Source organism: Lytechinus variegatus, chromosome 15, assembly GCF_018143015.1.
Source record: "Lytechinus variegatus isolate NC3 chromosome 15, Lvar_3.0, whole genome shotgun sequence".
Lineage (NCBI taxonomy): Eukaryota > Metazoa > Echinodermata > Echinoidea > Temnopleuroida > Toxopneustidae > Lytechinus > Lytechinus variegatus.
Window position 1 is genome coordinate 7046610 of NC_054754.1, and position 18138 is coordinate 7064747.

The 18138-nt window shown below is 35.4% G+C and overlaps 1 protein-coding gene across 2 annotated transcripts; it reads left to right on the forward strand.

Moving 5' to 3' along the window:
• The first annotated feature begins 431 nt into the window (after positions 1-431).
• LOC121428885 (SNARE-associated protein Snapin-like) lies at positions 432-17587 on the forward strand. 2 transcript variants are annotated; one of them, XM_041625760.1, is made up of 5 exons: positions 439-662; positions 3754-3800; positions 5390-5508; positions 7786-7922; positions 15170-15212. In XM_041625760.1, the coding sequence occupies exons 1-4, from the start codon at positions 547-549 to the stop codon at positions 7876-7878; spliced, it is 375 nt and encodes a 124-aa protein (XP_041481694.1). In that variant the 5' UTR covers positions 439-546; the 3' UTR covers positions 7879-7922; positions 15170-15212. The 2 variants fall into 2 exon arrangements, with proteins under 2 accessions (XP_041481693.1, XP_041481694.1); XM_041625759.1 differs by lacking the exon at positions 7786-7922 and having other exon boundaries at positions 432-662; positions 15170-17587.
• The last annotated feature ends 551 nt before the right edge of the window (positions 17588-18138 follow it).

Consider the following 18138-nt stretch of genomic DNA (forward strand, 5'->3'; position numbering starts at 1 on the left):
TTCCACGAACGACTGGTATTTCACAGTTGTCAAGTACATTGTGCAACATGCTATGATATGCACTCAAAGTAGGAATGCAACAAATACCTTCATAAAGTGTAAATCGGTGTGCCTAGTCACCTAGTCTATTCTCTTCATCCTGCTATGTAAGGCAAGCTTACGTAATATCTTGCTTTGAAATCTGCCTATCATGATGAAAGAAATGAAAGGTCATTTGACCAAAATTGCCCATGAAGTTGAGAACATTGATCTGAATACTATATAGTATTCAGATCTAGATAAAACTCCAGTGTAATCAGAATGATTAGGGCCCACTCCGCCCCCCCACCCCCCAAAAAAAATCGGAAAGTGAAAGAAAGAAAGAACGAACGAAAGAAAGAAATAGAAAGAAAGAAAATGAAAAAAAAAGGAGAAAAGGGAGGAACACCCAAAATGATCGTTCTTTGTCTGTCGAGAGATGGCAGTGTTGTCAAAATCGAGCTGACGTGCCCAAAACTAAAGAAAAGTCAGAGAACAGGAAAAATTAACCAGATTTTTATTTTTAGAATGACTAGTCCATCTGGAACCAAAATAATGGACAATCGTGATGCCATGGCCGCTGGTATAGCAGAGCTGTTGAGACCTGCAGTTCAAGAAGTTGACGAAAGGGTGAGAGTAGTGAGGTGAGTTAAGCCGAATAGCAAAGTAATTCGGGCCAAAGATTCAGCGATCAGTGTCGGGGAGCTCTCCGCTGTCTTGACGGGGTCTGTCACTCTCGGGGCGGCGGAACTATTATGCCTAAATTTTAGTTAGAATCACTCATTCAATGAACAAGGTTATAATATAACCTTGTTCTCAGTTATATCTCCATGTGTGGCAAAATAAGGGTGGCAATTTTTTGGCTTATTTTCTCTTTTTGTTTGGGGCAAATGCCTGATTTTTTTTACACTGACAGTTTCCATTATACCTATACCCAGTTGTTGTGTATCCGGACGGGTTGTGTGTCCGGACGATCAATTTTAGAAAGTCATTTGGAAAAATTTACCAGCGAAGTTTCATCAATTTTTAGTACAAAGTGTTAGGAAATATTACAAAGAACAAAATAGAAAATGATTACAAGAAATGAATTTATATTTTTAGTGTAATCCACAGACAAAAAAGAAGGCTTCAAAAAGATAAAGTGTCCGGACACCCGACCCCCCATCCTACAACTTGGCTCTTATTTAAATTTGACACTTTAAATATTTTTTTTTCTTAATTAAAAATAGAGATCAAAAAATGAAAAATTTCTTGCCATACTTTCCACCAATAGAGGTCGTACGCAAAAATATGCCCAAAATTCAAGTTTTTGGGCGCTCTAGTGAATACAAAAATTATTCCCAAGTTACTAATGTAAAATAAATTGCAACTGTATGGAAATTAGTAATTTTGGTCACAAAAGTGATATTTTAATAATTTTTTTAAAGTGTGTGCTCTGTACAACATTGGCATACCATAGTCCTACCTGAACTTTCCCCACAGGCAGGATGGTAGCAGTGAACAAGTGGTTAGAATAAGAATTGTCAGTGTCACATACACGCGCACAGCCATTGTTGTTTTTTGCAGTCAAACAGTTACAAACAATGGTAGATATTAAGTTTGGTGTTTGATAGATAGGACATGAATGCCTAACCTACTTCTATGGATTTACCATCCCTATTTCCCAATCCCTATCCCTGCGGCGCGTGGCGTTGGCCGTCAACTGTAAATTTAAAAAGAAAATAGATGTCTAACATTAGATACCTACAAAAAATATGCATTATTGCATTTAAAGGGATGGTCCAGGCTGAAAATATATCTAAATACAATATAAATAACTTATTCATCAATATCTCATGAAAACAATTATATGCACATTGTAGTGAATATTCATAAGTTGGGCTGATGTCTCGTCCCCACTTTCTTGGGTAATCCTCTGTTTTAGGGGTCCAAATTATTTTAGGTTGCTAACTTCAGGCAAAAGTCACAAATGCACTTACAATGAGAATAAGTCGTCCGCAAGCTACAAGGCCGTGAACGTACGAGCGCGCTCGATCGCCTATCGGCCTGGCTGGTCAATTGACTGCACTCCCGGGGAGTCAAGGCGAAAGGTGGGGGGTCCAATAGATACATATATATTGCTATATAACACCTCCTCTGTTTGAGGGGATTTTATTTAAGGGGTGCTGTACAAAGCAATACATATCTGCCAACCCAACCCCTTGTGCCCCCCTTGCACCCCCCTTTAATAATTCATCCCCTCTTGCCACCACCCCTTCTCCTTGCTACCAATGTCATCATTATGCCCTAAAAATAAATGTACCCCCCAATGCCACAATTAATAAAATCCCCTCAAACAGAGGAGGTGATATATAGCAATATATATGTATCTATTGGACCCCCCCACACCTTTCGCCTTGACTCCCCGGGAGAGCAGTCAATTGTCCAGCCAGGCCGATAGGCGATCGAGCGCGCTCGTACGTTCACGGCCTTGTAGCTTGCGGACGACTTATTCTCATTGTAAGTGCATTTGTGACTTTTGCCTGAAGTTAGCAACCTAAAATTATTTGGACCCCTAAAACAGAGGATTACCCTTTCTTTTTTCTTATGTTATTACATGAAATCATAAATGTTTTATTTTTTCATACATGTGTAAATGATGTGTCTTCATTATGATGAAATAAGTTGTTGCAATAAATAACTAATGCACTTCATCAGTTGTCAATCCAATTGTTTTAGTTCTTGATTTTTTAGGAAAATTCAATATTCTGAATGTACCTTCATGTACATGTAATCAAATACAAAAGAATTAGTGGAGATATGACATTATTAGCCCACCTAATAAATATTCATAAAGACATGCTTAGAACTGTTTCAGCGGAATAATGCAAATCTTTAGAAATTCAATAACTTGAATTTGTTATCTGATTTTTATTAAGTTTTCAGCATTTTGCTCTGTGAATTTTACTCTGTGAATTTTACTCTATTTATTGAGATATAAATATCTCCAGCCTGGACCATCCCTTTAAGATAGATCAAATGTTAGATCTAACTTACACATATCACAAGCAGTATTTTTGTTTAATTTTCTTTAAAAAGTTAGTACTTTGATCTAGGTCTAGAAAAAATAAATTATATAGAGAAAATATAATTTATTATAATGAGTTTGATATTTAATGTCTGATGTTTAAATTCAATTGAAACAATAAGTTTAATTACATCTAAATCATCTGAAAATAATTTGACTTAGAACAGTAAATAAATACTGTACATGTAGTAAAATATTTACCAATGTTCATGCCTCATAGGCTTCATGGTCCAGTTTGTTAATTGGCTTAGCTTAGGCTAATTTGTGTTTGTCATCCAAATTTAATGGCAGCTGTATGAAAATATTCAAAACTTGCCTGGTCAAGACCCCCCCTTGTCCATCGCGTCCGAGAGGTAGCATAGTCTATACAATGGAATAGTGCACTATTCTATTGAGTGACGTCACAGGAAAGCAAAATTTTCTTTTTGAAGTTTTCAACAACATAGCTAGACTATGATCACAATATATCCCCTATAATAAGATGTAATGCGCACTCTTAGATTGCTTTTCATGCCATGATTAAAAAAAACCAAATAATTAAAGTTCTAACTTAGCATCAAAGACCAATGCTATTTGACAGACGATATTCTTTAGAATTAAAAATAGGATTGTATATGAATGTAACATTTCTATTGCATCTAAGATTTACATTTTCTATTCTATAATAGGGAGAGTCAAGTTGAACTAAGACACAGGATTGAAGAGTTAGATGATGGTAAGTGTGATGGGAACCCGGACAGATATGGGAAAGATTATGTTTGAAAATATGCATGTAATGGGCAAGCGTGTTAGATCGCCGTCAGCAGTTTTTCAACTCACCTGTCAGTCACTCCCTGAAATCATTTGTAATGTTGAATGGTGTCTTGAGGTGCTGATTAAATCCATAGTAATTACCTGACATGTTGCAGCAATATGTCAAAAGATCCAGCAGAAGAAAAAGGAGTTACCGTAAATGTAAGTGCTGCCACATTTCAGAAATTTCAGGAGAAAAGTTTATGGAGGAAGTTTGTGATACTTTGATGTTGTTTAGCAAAATTGATGGTGGGAGACTGTTGACTATTGCCTATGGGTAACCAATTCACTTACATGTTTGAATTATGTTTTTTTTTGCAAGTTCATCTTGCCCTTTAAATCCTTTGGAGACTTGCTTAAAGAGAAATGCCAGTAGTTGCAGTAAACACTGATTTCATGAGAAAGTCTGTAAAACCAGGCTTAATTGTCAGTATATCATCGAGGATCTAGATCTGGTACAGTTACATAAACTGAACTTTGTGAAATCTTGAAATCTATGCTGAAAAACGTTCACATTGAAGATCACCAACACAGATAGGCACACGTGGGACTGTGTATTATTATTGCAGGAATAAAGACCCGACGGAAGTGACCGAATCCGCGCTTATTTTGCTTATTTCTCAGCAATTACACCATTTCTCCCAGAATCCTTTGGCACATATTTTTTATTCATACAAACAGACACTTGGGTGGTCATTATATTAGATTCTGTAAAAAGTCATTTTAAGATCGTTACCAAAACTGGAATTTATCTTTAATATGTATTTTGTATACACCAAAACATGCTGCATACATGACAGCTCAGTCTCCAACAGTTTTTTTTTTTATAGATGTCTTAGACCATCTGAGGTTTTGCCCCTGTATGTGTATGTCATAATAAATATGTTCATAAAGTAGATTTTTTCATAAATTTTAAATGTTTTTTTCAAAAGTTCTTAAATGGGCAATTATGGAGTAACCTTGAAAAAGAAATTGCAGAAGGGCTAACATGTATGTATTGCATGTAGGTGTGTATGTACGACAAGCCTACATGTGGAAGAATCGTATGGAACGACATGCAAGCACCAGTGGCCACTGACACTCTTTATGTTCTAATAAAATGGATACAGTGGGAAGACCAAAGGGTGTTCATTTTCTACCCTGATTGCTTGTACAAGTAGTTAGTTGTTTGTTACCATAATTAACAAGTACAGTACAAGTCCTGTAGCATAAACCTACATGCCAGATCAAATGGCTGATTCATGCTATTGCTTTGCATTTGTATTAGGTGCAATCAGTCTTTTAATGTATGATCATTGTCTTACGCTTTTTGTTACAGGCCCAGTCATTGTTTAGATTGCTGTGACACCTGTGATTTTGTTTTCTTGGGGGGGGGAGCAGGATGGGATGGGGGTTGCCTTATTTTCTCTTTTCGATTGGGGGAAAATATGAGCTTTCAATCAACCAAATATGAAGTGGTTTAATTATGTTCTTTCTTTGCTTTACATGTATCTGCATTATCACATAATACAGCTCTAAGAGAACTATGCAAAGAGAAGAGCGCCCCCATTGATTTGGATTTATATGTGAAGAAACTAGCCAACTGTAAACGGAGGATTGCTACAGTTAATAACATTGTGCAGAATGCTCAGGTAAATTCATTTCTCCAGTCAATTTACTACACTTTCTACTGTTTGACTTTAAGGATATTATTATGAAGGTTAGTTATTTCATTCAAAACAGATTTTTTCAGTCTAAAATGAAAAAGGGTTCGGTAATTAATATAGAAATTTCTTTTATTATTCTGAAGGGCTGTAAATCAAGGAAAGAAGTTGGTGTGTTCTGGTTCACTGATTCAACAATAAGTTAAGGTTCATTGTTCTGAAGGCTAGTTTTTCTGAAAATGAATTACATGTTAGATCTGTTAACTAATAACGAATGATTTGTTTGAACCTCACTTCATGTATGGGCTATCCAACCTTGTAATAACAATTCTTATTTTTTTTTAGTTTTTGTCTCACCCACCAGAGGTGAAGGCGAGACTTAGGAATCCAAATGTCGTCCGTCGTCTGTCCGTCACAAATCTAATGACACATAACTCCACAACCGTAAGTCGCTTTTCAACCAAACTTGGATGGTAGATGAACTTGGGGGACTGGCATATTATGCTGCAGTGGGAGGTCACATGGTAAGGTCAAAGGTCATTTTCAGGTCAACGTTAAAGTTTACATGCAAGACTCTCTTATGACACCTAACTCCACAACTGTAAGTCACTTTTCAACAAAACTTGGATGGTAGATGTACTTAGGCAACCTGCATGTTTTGCTGCAGTGGGAGGTCACATGGTAAGGTCAAAGGTCATTTTCAGGTCAGTATCATAGTTTACATGCAAGGCTCTTATGACAAGTGTTATTCCATCCCAGTCTTTTCTAAATGAAGTTTCGATACAATTCTGTTGCGTGCCCTCGCAAATCACAATATTTTTGTTTATTTTCATAAGTGGGCAAGACACAAAATCGCTTTTGCCTTGTCATATTGATTAATCCAACCTTTAGAATATTGAACCTTAATTTATTTGGGGATTAATGGACCTTCTGACTAATGAATCTTTTGAATATTCTACCCGTTGGAAAAAGGAACCTTTGTAATAGCAAGCAGTAACCCCAATATCGCTCTTTTTAGTTAGTATGTGTACTGGTCTTTTTTGTGCACAAGATAACTCACTTCTAGTTGATTATTTTAGGCCTTCTTATCAACTCTTTCTGACTTGCTTTATAATTACATGAGATCCAGTTTGGCTATTAAAGACTAGAGCACAATAAATCAGACCTAGATTTCATTATGAAGTGATCAAGAGTTACTTTCAAAGATATTGATGAAATAATAGATGTTATGCTGCAGAGTGAAAAAAAAGAAAGAAATTTGAAGAAAGCAAAACAGTGTTCTTAAGAGCTCTATACGTGTAATTTAAATATTTCAATCATAAATTCGTATGTAAAACTATATAATTTTAAGCACGTTTCTACATGTACATGTACACACTATTTTCTACTGTATCATGAAAGCCAAAATACAATGGATTATTTTTTTCACTTTCTATTATTTAAAGCTTCATTTCTTTGCATGCTTTTTTATTGATCTAATATATTCATGCACCATGCTTCTCACATGTTTCTGTAATAATTATTTTTAAGATTGCTTTTAATTTTCATTGTTCAATCTCTTTATTTATAAAGACTTGTTGAGACATGGAACGACAAACTTCAGCATCAATTTCATTGGGATATAAGGCATAAAAAATGGATTGCAGATGCAAGGAAGGCATCAAGAAATCTGCCCACCTAATTCTTTGAAAAAAAAGTTAGCACAAAATAATTTTCAAGAGTTGCATGGACAAACTTATGACATTTTAAACATGACTTGTGACACAATAACAAATCATGACATCAAACATGAGTCTTGACATCGTAATGATTTTGGCAATTTTAAAACTCTTTTTATAGACTTAAAGCAAGTGACGCACATAAGTGGTGCGAATGTTCACTTCATGTATATATGAACACTAGGGTAAATGTTGCTGAATTTCGTTGCATCATATCTCATCAAGGATTATGGGGATTATAATGTGTCAGTCAAGTACCATATCACTGCAATAAAAATAAGAACACAGATTTTTATTTTTCATTCATAAAGAAAATGATATCTGGTAATAAAAATATTAATCTTGGTTGTGATTATAAAAGGTAAGAAAACTTTTGTATTATATAGGTTTTCTGCATCTCACAATTTAATTATCACTTGTATTAAGTGCGTACATAATCATGTCAATCATGCTTCCGTGCATTGCATCCATCTTTCTTTCTCCCTTTCCTCTCTCTGCTCTTCCCCTTGTATCTTCACTCTCATGCATACATACATTGATCAACCAGGAGCGTCTTGGAAGACTTCATTTTCACATCTCCCGTGAGACTGCTAAACGGAAGGCTCTGATTGATCCACCCACTGCCGGTCCTCTTCCTTGAGGGATATCAAAGACACAGATTGTGGGCATGTTTGCCATCCTTTGGTAACTACATTAGTAGCCTAGATGTTTTAGTACCTGCATGAATTCTATGGTATTAGTCCTTTAAAAAATGCTTGGAGCAATTTGCCGTATCTTACGAAGTGTGAAAACCATAAAATCAAAGGATAAGACCAACAAACTTTTAAGTAAAATTGGACTAGTATTAAAAAAAGTTATAAGCATTTGAATTATGAAATTGGTATCGAGCTTGTGTGAAAACTGTAAAATCAGAGGAGCAACAAAATTTTTGGTAAAATTTGACTAGTATTAAAAAAGTTATGAGCATTTGAATTTTGAGATCATTAATGCTATTGAGATCCTCCTATTGGCAATGTGAACAAGATCTGTGATGTCACTCATTTACAAATCTCCCTTGGACGCTGAAAATATATCCCCAAACAAGCCTTATTTTTCCATGATATAATGTTTTGAATTCTTTATTACATGTCCTTTCATAAATGGACTAGATTAAAAAGAAAATTTAAGTGAAATGTTTACTAAAGTAGTAATGGGGAAGTGTACAGTATGACATCACAGATCTTGGGTGCATTGTCAGTGGGAGGATTTACATTTTACATAGCACTATTGATCTCAATATTCAAATGCTCATAATAGCGTTATGTTTTATTCAATCTTCCTCACACTTTCATTGGTCTGGTTCTTTGATTTTCTCTGTTTCCAAGGGTTTAATTCTTTAGATAAGGAAAGCTATCCTCAGTGTGTTCAGTTTATCATGTGGTCTAAAGCATTTGCATCTTTTCCATTGACTTTGCATGTTGTAAATGCATAGAATTGCTTGTTTCTCTAGCCTGATTATGCAAGTAAACAAGTGGAACTAGAATATGTACAATGAGAATGAGGAAGAACTCTAAGCTAAACTTGATTGATATTTGGTTCCATGACATTTGCTCCGGCGACAATCGCTCCGCTCTAGATTCAACACAGTAATGGAATGACCAACTTCAACCCTGGCTTTAACATTATACATGTACCCTATCCTAAACCTAACATAAAACCCTATTGCAACCCTAACCCTTTATCTTTGACTTGGACGAAATTAAGCCTGGAGCAATTGTCAGAGGAGCAATTGTCAGAGGAGCAAATGTCTTGTCACCTGATAATCATACATTTAATTGATGATAGATGATAGTAGATGATACATGGAAGCTTTAAATTTGTTTTTTTTTAGCAGCTTCATTAAATAAGTTACTGGTCTTGTCATGCCTTGTCTACTTTCTGCTTGGTCTCATCTCACATGGTGTTATCCTAGTTGGTTAACTACCAGCTCATGTACTAACAATTGAGTCTACATGTAATTGCCATGAAGCCCATTATACATATTGTCTATTTTACATGTAGAATGGGTATCATGCGTATGTAATTACTGTCGCAGGGCCACCCATGCATCCAGGATATTTGCCAGGTGCGGTATGCATAGCAAATTTACCGGATGCATGGCTAGCCATACATCGGTAAATTTACTTATGCATGATTGTAAAAAAAATTGTGTGTTTTTTGCAAAAAATGCCACCATTTTATAAAGCAAATAATACACAGGTTTGTTCCTGCATTAGTAGGACTACTGAGCATACGGTAACTATGGGAACTACTCCAAACCCACTCAACTTTGTCTCGTGGGGTTTAACAGTTCCATACATGTTACAGTCAGTCAGCAAGCCCCTGTGTTAATGAGCAAATGGGCAAGATTTATCCAAGTCCTCTCGTGGCTGAATTCATGTCCCTGCAAAATCTCGTGAATTGTGAATTTAACCACTTTCTCCTGGAGTAAAATTGATTATTTTTGTACCATTGGGAAGAGTAAATGTTACTCTTTCATATTGGTTATTTCTTTTGAATAAAAGATTTTTATAAATAAGTGAATTTTTTACCAGAAAAGATGCATCAAACAGAATTTTCTTCCTCTGTTTTCACTTGCAAATTGTGCAACATTTTGTGTTTTAGGTACCAACATTATTTATATCATCAGAAAGCTCAAACTCTATACTTTCTTACAATGTCACTCTTGATATGTGGCATCTTTTAGATGGGTCAGCAGCCAGCTTTTTCCATCAAGATGCAAGACGAGATTTCTAAAATTTCTGAGTAACATAAAATCCAGAGTTCTGATTGGCTGAATAATGTTTTCACAACAACAGGCGCGGGTTATTTGAAGAGATTACCACATGGTGAGTGTGACCTTGCAGAGGCCCAGTGTGGGGAACATTGGAATTTGCATGGGTGTGTGGTCTCTGTGACCAATCAGAGTGCAGTATTCTTGTTTTTGAACTGCTAAATGTACTTGGCCTATGAAAAGCTGGCTGCTGACCCATCTAAGATACATCTTATACAAATTATATCATATTAAAGCGTAGATCTTCAGTTTTATTATGATCTAAAAATCATTTGTGCTCAAACAGAAATCAAGTGTGAAAACAACAACATTTGTTGCATGAAAAAAATCATTTTGTTTCATGTTTTATATCAAAAGTCTTCCCTATATTACAACATTTTTTAAAAATTCCAAACACATGACCTGAAAGAATGATTCTTCTTTACAAAGATACCAAAAACATGAAATTTGGTTAATATTTAGAGCAGCAATGGCAGAATAAAAAGAGGTGTTTTGGTTCGCACCAAACTCATTAATAATGCAAAAACCCTATAGTCATGAATATCACTTGGATAAAAGAAGCTACTTTTTCAGGGCTTGCCGACTGACTGGTTATGCTCACAAAACCTACCGATGCACTCACATCTGTGCATCATTTGTATAATGTCCAGTCAGGCTATATTCATTTGGTGTATTATGCACTGGGTTTGACACCACTAAAACCCAGTCTATGAATGTACTGCATTATGAGCTTGATTTCATTTGACACAGTGCCCCCTCCCCCCATTATTGGGGATTAGATAGCGTGCAGGGTAGACAAAGCAGCAGCTAACCAAATTGATTATAGATCGAAATTAGATTGAGCCCATATGGTATTAGACTATCTGAGAAATAATCAAGTTGCTTGGGAACAAAGTGATAGTACAGGATGTACTCACAGACATACATGTACAGTACATGTATACGAAGGCATTGATTGGAATCACTTTTAACTGCAATCAGTTTACATTTCCATTAAAAAGTGCAACTTGGAGCTTTATTCGCTATTATTTTGTTACACATGCTCGTTGCTATGATTTGATCATACCTATTTGATCTCAGTTTATTTTGAATTACCAGTAATGATTATTTATTCTCTATGCAAAAAAAAGTTATTACTTGTAGTTATTTCGGTTTATTTCCATTTTGTCCACTCACCATTTTGTCTAACAACCAGTTGGTCCAATAGGCATTTAGTCCATATACCGTTTGGTCTAATTAGACTAAGTGTTAATTGGGCAAAATGAATTTTCAAAAAATGGATAATAGACCAACTGGTTATCAGACAAAATGGTCATAGACAAACATTAGTGATTAGAGGAATTGATGATCGGACCAAATGGTTATTTGACTAAATGGTTGTTAGACGAAATGTTGATGGATGGAATGGCATTAGACAAAACGAAGAGTGGACGAGTTGGCAGTGGACAAATCAGCAATTTACTATTAATTTTTGTTTGTCTCACAATATTTGAAAATCCTAGTGTACCATTATTGCATACATACATTTAGGAGAATTTTGTTTTCTTTTGATTCATCAAAGCTATATTTTAACCACAATTACTCATTATTCAAATGCACATCACCTTGCTAATTCAGGGTCATCTTTTTCTACTGTTCACTCAACTTCTTTTTATCAGCGATTAAAAAAATCCCTCTATTTTGTTGTTGTTAAGATCACTCCATATGTGTATAAACTATTAAGTGCAGTTTTGAAAATATCTGAAGTATAATCCCCCTTTTTGTCTCACCTGCGAAGCAGAGTGAGACTTTAGGCGCCGGTTTTCCGACGGCGGCGGCAGCGTCAACATCAAATCTTAACCTGAGGTTAAGTTTTTGAAATGACGTCATAACTTAGAAAGTATATGGACCTAGTTAATAAAACTTGGCCATAAGGTTAATCAAGTATTACTGATCATCCTATTAGAGTTTCATGTCACATGACCAAGGTCAAAGGTCATTTAGGGTCAGTGAACTTAGACCATATTGGAGGGATCAACATCGAAATCTTAACCTGAGGTTAAGTTTTTGAAATGACGTCATAACTTAGAAAGTATATGGACCTAGTTAATAAAACTTGGCCATAAGGTTAATCAAGTATTACTGATCATCCTATTAGAGTTTCATGTCACATGACCAAGGTCAAAGGTCATTTAGGGTCAGTGAACTTAGACCATATTGGAGGGATCAACATCGAAATCTTAACCTGAGGTTAAGTTTTTGAAATGTCATAATAACTTAGAAAATATATAGACCTAGTTCATGAAACTTGGACATAAGGTTAATCAAGTATCACTGAACATCCTGCACGAGTTTCACGTCACATGACCAAGGTCAAAGGTCATTTAGGGTCAATGAACTTTGGCCGAATTGGGGATATCTGTTGAATTCCCATCATAACTTTGAAAGTTATTGGATCTGATTCATGAAACTTGGACATAATAGTAATCAAGCATCACTGAACATTTTGTGCAAGTTTCAGGTCTCATGATTAAGGTCAAAGGTCATTTAGGATAAATGAACTTTGGCCGAATCGGGGGTATCTGTTGAATTACCATCATAACTTTGAATGTTTATTGGTCTAGTACATTAAACTTGGACATTAGAGTAATCAAGTATCTCTGAACATCCTGTGCATGTTTCAGGTCACATGACCAAGGTCAAAGGTCAATGAACTTTGGTCGAATTGGGTGTATCTGTTGAATTACCATCATAACTTTAAAAGTTTATGGATCTGATTCATGAAACTTGTACATAAGACTAAGAGTAATCAAGTATCACTGAACATCCTGTGCGAGTTTCAGGTCACATGATCAAGGTCAAAGGTCATGTAAGGTCATTGAACTTTGGCCATGTTGGGGTTTTTTGTTGAATAACCATCATATCTCTGTAAGTTTATTGGTCTAGTTCATAAAAAGTGGACATAAGAGTAACCATGTATCACTGAACATCTTGTGCGAGTTAGAGTAGTATTCAAAGTCAGCACTGCTGCTATATTGAACCGCGTGATGCAGGTGAGACGGCCAGAGGCATTCCACTTGTTTACTTTGACAAATCGCTTGTGCTAGAATTGCAGTGTACTTGCACATAGCTTTTTAAGGATAGGCTGACACAATTAGACATTACGATTAGCAACAAAATGTTTGGTTTGTGCTGTATGATTCAATTCTATTCTTCAAATATCAGTGAAAATATCAGTTCTTTTCATAGATTCTTTCATATGTTTTACATTAAGGTATAATGCATTTGTTAATTTTTTTTCTTTGACATATTTGAACTTCTTGTGCGATTCTTGGTTTTTAAACATCTTGAGGTAATGATTTACATATGTATATAGGGGAAAAATGTGTGCATTTAAGGACGTTCCACAGTTAAAGTGAAATCCATGTCATTTTCATCATACTTTGCACATTGTTACTTTAGGACCTAACTATTCCAAATATGCAAAAATTGATATGGGTTCATGTGCCTCTGAGCTTCAAAGTTCAACCAATTGCAAGTTTTTAAGAAATGCGTCATCGAAAGAATATGGCATTTTTAGACTTTACGAGATCACTATGTTTAACCTCTACTTCTTCTCAGTCAGAATCCAACAAAATTTCATCAAATTTGAATGCAATAGTTCACAATTGTATACTTCAGTAGGGGTATCCATTTATATTGCTATTTGTTTGCTCTTTGAAGTCGAGCAGCACTGTTAGTTCTTAGAAATGGTGGGAAAGATGACAAAAACAATCTAAAAAGATTGAAATTTCTCTAACGAACTTGAGAAGCAGGGGAGACCGAGGTTAGTTGGAACATGGGGTAAGTTGAAACATTGCACCTGTGAAATAAATTTATACTGCCCTCAATTTATAGCAATAATAATTCAACACTGAATAGCAATAAATTGAGGGCAGTATTGCATAAATTTATTTTACAGGCTTTAAAGAAAATTACAATGTTTCAACTTACCACATGTTACAAATAACCCCGGTCTCCCCTACAATAAATGCTGCCCTTTATTAAACCCATGTCATTTTCACCAAAATTTGCAAAGTTGTTGATGAAGGTACACTTAAGAAGAGTAAACATTAAAATATATGGGTTCATGTGCTTATTTTCAAACTATCAGTATCAGCACTTCTGTTATGTGCTATTTAAAACTCGAAAAATATGCTAAATGTTCTATGTGAGGAAAAATTCCAAACCACTCTTCCATTTATTCAAGTTCGAGGTCTAATTTGTCATATTTTCCAGCACTGTAGAGTAAAGTAATTTGAAATAGTTGGTATTTAAAAAAATTGGTACCGGGTAATTGGTTGATTTTGGGCTAATTATGGTTACATATGTAGGTTCATAAAGTAACAAATCGGATCTGCATTTGGAATGCAGATAATGGGAATGTCAGATGATACCCACAGCTGATTAATAACCTGTTCATCCATTGCGACATCAATGCGCATGGTGTAAAAATATGCGAAAATCATGATGCGCATAAACATAATTGTGGAACGTCCTTAAACTCTTTAAAACTCTTATCTAGAAAAAAAAGTTGGATCACGAAAAAAAAATCTTCAATAGGTTGAAATTTCCAAATGAGACAAAATGCATTATCCACTTTTTATCTATTGATCTGTATGAAAATACACAAATGGAACAGTTTTTAACAAAAAAAATACTCATAATGACAAGAGCATTTTATTATCTCGAATATATCCTGCATGTGCCTTAAGACTGCAAACAAGCTTGTTAATGGTGACCTATTATTAATAATTTGTTCTGGATGTTACTTAGTTTCCATGTTAATGTGAGCTGCTTTCAATATGATAGATTAAAGTAGTTGGTTTATGTTTCAACTCTTCTTTTAGTCACCTTGGTACAATTTACAGTCAATCCCTTTTATAAAAATCACCCCCTCCCAAGGATGAAAAGAAAAGGGGTCTTCAGGAGTACATATATCTTTATTGACGAGTTCCCTGTAATATAATCAAGAAAGTTATCTAAATGAATCCAAAATTGTTATACAGGGAGGTCTTTCTTTATAAGTGGTTACTAAAGCAGATAAATGACACATGCTCACCTAATATATATCTCATGATCTCTCTTATTTTTTGCATAGGACCGTGTGATGAAGCTGGACAATAGAGCGAGCACCGTGACAAGAAAACGCTATCGGCTGATGACAAGACTTCGGGATAAACTCTCTTTCGAGCCCAACCCAGAGCCCGGGGTCCCTGTCAATGAAGCCCATGACGAGCCTCTCAATGAAGGTCAAGATAATGACGATGGAGACCAAGAAGATAAAACCCAAGATGATTCCATTCTAGATGAAGAAAGGGCTGATACAGATCATATAAACAAGGAGGAAGTTAATTCCTTGTCTGAGAAGTGATGAGATTGGAAGGATTTATTTGTCCATCAGTTTCCATGGTGATTGTGCAACCATTTCAATGCCAATCATGCAGAGCGTGGAAGAGATTTATGACCAGCAGACAAATCGTCATGCCACTAGAGAACGCCTTGTTGTCCAGTCAATATCTCGCTTTCCTTACGCTGACAGTTTCCCAAGGCTAAGTCGAGCTTGGTCAAAGAACTTCTCATTGGGGTGTTTCTTTCCCCAAAGAAGTCTCAATTGGCAGTATTTTCAATGCTTCTAACTAAGTCTTAGGCAGCAAATAACAATCCACTCCCCATGGAAGCTAACGCCCATAGAGTACTGAAGTGTGACGTTAGTTGCCATGGTGTCATGGCGGGCGCGTTCTAAACAGAGTCATAGCTGACGATCATCTGTACACATTTGTATTTGAAAATTGGCTCGTCTGAAAAATAGGTTGCAAGTGATCAAATTCCGATTGCAGCCATTTTCTCTTATGAGAAACACACACTTTCATTCGGATGGTTCATTTGTTTAGAACCAGGCCGCCATGATACCATGACAACTGATGTCATTGCTTCGGTACTCTGTATTATATTGGTGTATATGATACAGTTTAAACTATAAACACCGTGTGTGGTTTCCCATTGACTGTGTGTTTAAAAAACTAGTCCTTTCGAGATGATAATACAGTGTATAAAATATACTATTAAATTGCCTATAATTTTATTCGTACATGTACATGGCAATTAAAATGTTTTCAGGCGGAGAGTACTTGCTTTGCTCCCTGGTAACATAATAATTGGAATATAGTATGAATGTGTATGTACAGTGAATAAGTGTGTTATTCAAGTGGTCCTTAATCATAAGACTACACTGTTATTACATGTACTATTGCATAATGGGTTAGGAACCGGGCTAGATTTGAGCAGTTAAGGACTTAAGATGATGCTTTATGCAGGATTGCTGGTTCATATTGGCTTTAAAAAAATCTTTGTTTTTATCCTATCCTAATGGAAGTGTTGAATGGTGTTGAGTATGAAGTTTTACTGTTGAGTTATGTACAGCTTTGTTTAAAGAAACTTCTGAAGACCTCTGAATTTCTTACTTCCAATGGAGTTTCCTTGATAGTGTGTCCCATGAAAAAAAATCTCTTATTTTTATAGAAAGGCCAAATCATCTCAGTTTTGTTCTCATGAAATTCTCTTTTTTCTTGATGGGAAGGGAAAAGTTTATGTATTGATAAGCAGTAGTATTGTATTGTTTGTTGTTTCTTTTACCAAATCTTGACACGCACTGGCGTAAATCCAAGGAGTGAACCTATTGTTTGGGTGGGGGGGGGGGGTGGCGTGAACAATTGTTTCACCCCCCCCCCCACTTGGAATAGTTTGACATGCATGGATTTATGCCCATGTTGAAACAAGAGTACAGATTCATTTGGGAGTTTGGTCAAATTTTTACTGACAGGCCTCATTATTTGACCTTAATTGTATTGTCTATATTCTGCCATGTGTGAATGATTCACTAAATGTCTCAAATCAATAGAATTAATATTACTCTTGCTGTATTGTCAAAATTGTTCACAGAACATTTTCATGACACATTTTCTTGGTCACACTGTAAATCAGAGCTAGTTCACAGAAGTCCCTTTATTTGTCGAGGTGGGGGGGGGGGGGTGGTTATGCATCCCTAAAAGCAATGTTTGGGTCATGTACATTACACCCCTTACTCCTCTATTTTTGATACACCTTTGGAAATAAGCGCATTGTTAGGGTAGATTGCATCATCACTGTTTTAATCAATGGAAATGACACCATGAAATGGTATGTAATAGAAAATATATGGGGGCGGGGGGCATAGTGGTCTAGTGGTTGTGCCTCTTTATTTTGAAATCAGAGGGTCATGGATTTGATTCCTAGCCATGGCATGTTTCTCCTTCAGCAAGAAATTTACCCACATCGTGCTGCATTCAACCCTTGTGAGGTGAATGGTTATCCGGCAGGTTTAATTCTTTGAATGGCACCTTGAGCTAAATCTGGGGTAATAATATAATAAGAGTGCACCTCAGAGATTATTATATCTCTTGCACTATAAAAATATCAATTATTATTTTGTATATAGAAATTATATGTAATAACTAATAAAGTATACTATACCATTCCATTTTCAATGATTGATGTTGTAATGCTTTGTTTTACTCTCAATACCAAGGGCATTTCCATATTTTTACAAATTCTTTGAAATATTGAAATAAAGCTATTTTCATTGCATCAACACCATAATGGTTTGTCATCCTCTCTCTTATGAATGACACAAATATTTGTTATATACAGATCAAAATTAAATAAGAAATGGTAACAAGAAACATAGACTGGTATACCCTACTTTACCATGAATATTGCAATATCATAAAACTTGCTCCCAAAATGCATACTATTTGATTTTATTCATGTTTGTATGAGAAGTTTAATGAATTATAACATTAGTTTTAAAGGGGAAGTTCACCCTGACAAAAAGTTAATTGTAAGAATAAAAAAAATAATAAGAAATATTGCCGAAGGTTTGAGAAAAATTCATCAAATAATTAAAAAGTTATTAGAAATTCCATTATTTCATTTGTGACGTTATATGCGAGCAGCATTACATAGCGAATGGTAAAAAATCAATGAAATGTCATTTTCTCAGAAAATTGAAAAATGTTTTCACTGTACATT

What these genes read in the sequence shown, in the direction of transcription:
- LOC121428885 (XM_041625759.1), top strand. Translation starts at nt 433, where the DNA reads ATGATCGTTCTTTGTCTGTCGAGAGATGGCAGTGTTGTCAAAATCGAG. An exon ending in GAAAGGGTGAGAGTAGTGAG is followed by an intron (nt 663 to 3,753) that starts GTGAGTTAAGCC and finishes ATTCTATAATAG; the next exon opens with GGAGAGTCAAGTTGAACTAA. An exon ending in ACATTGTGCAGAATGCTCAG is followed by an intron (nt 5,509 to 15,169) that starts GTAAATTCATTT and finishes TTTTTTGCATAG; the next exon opens with GACCGTGTGATGAAGCTGGA.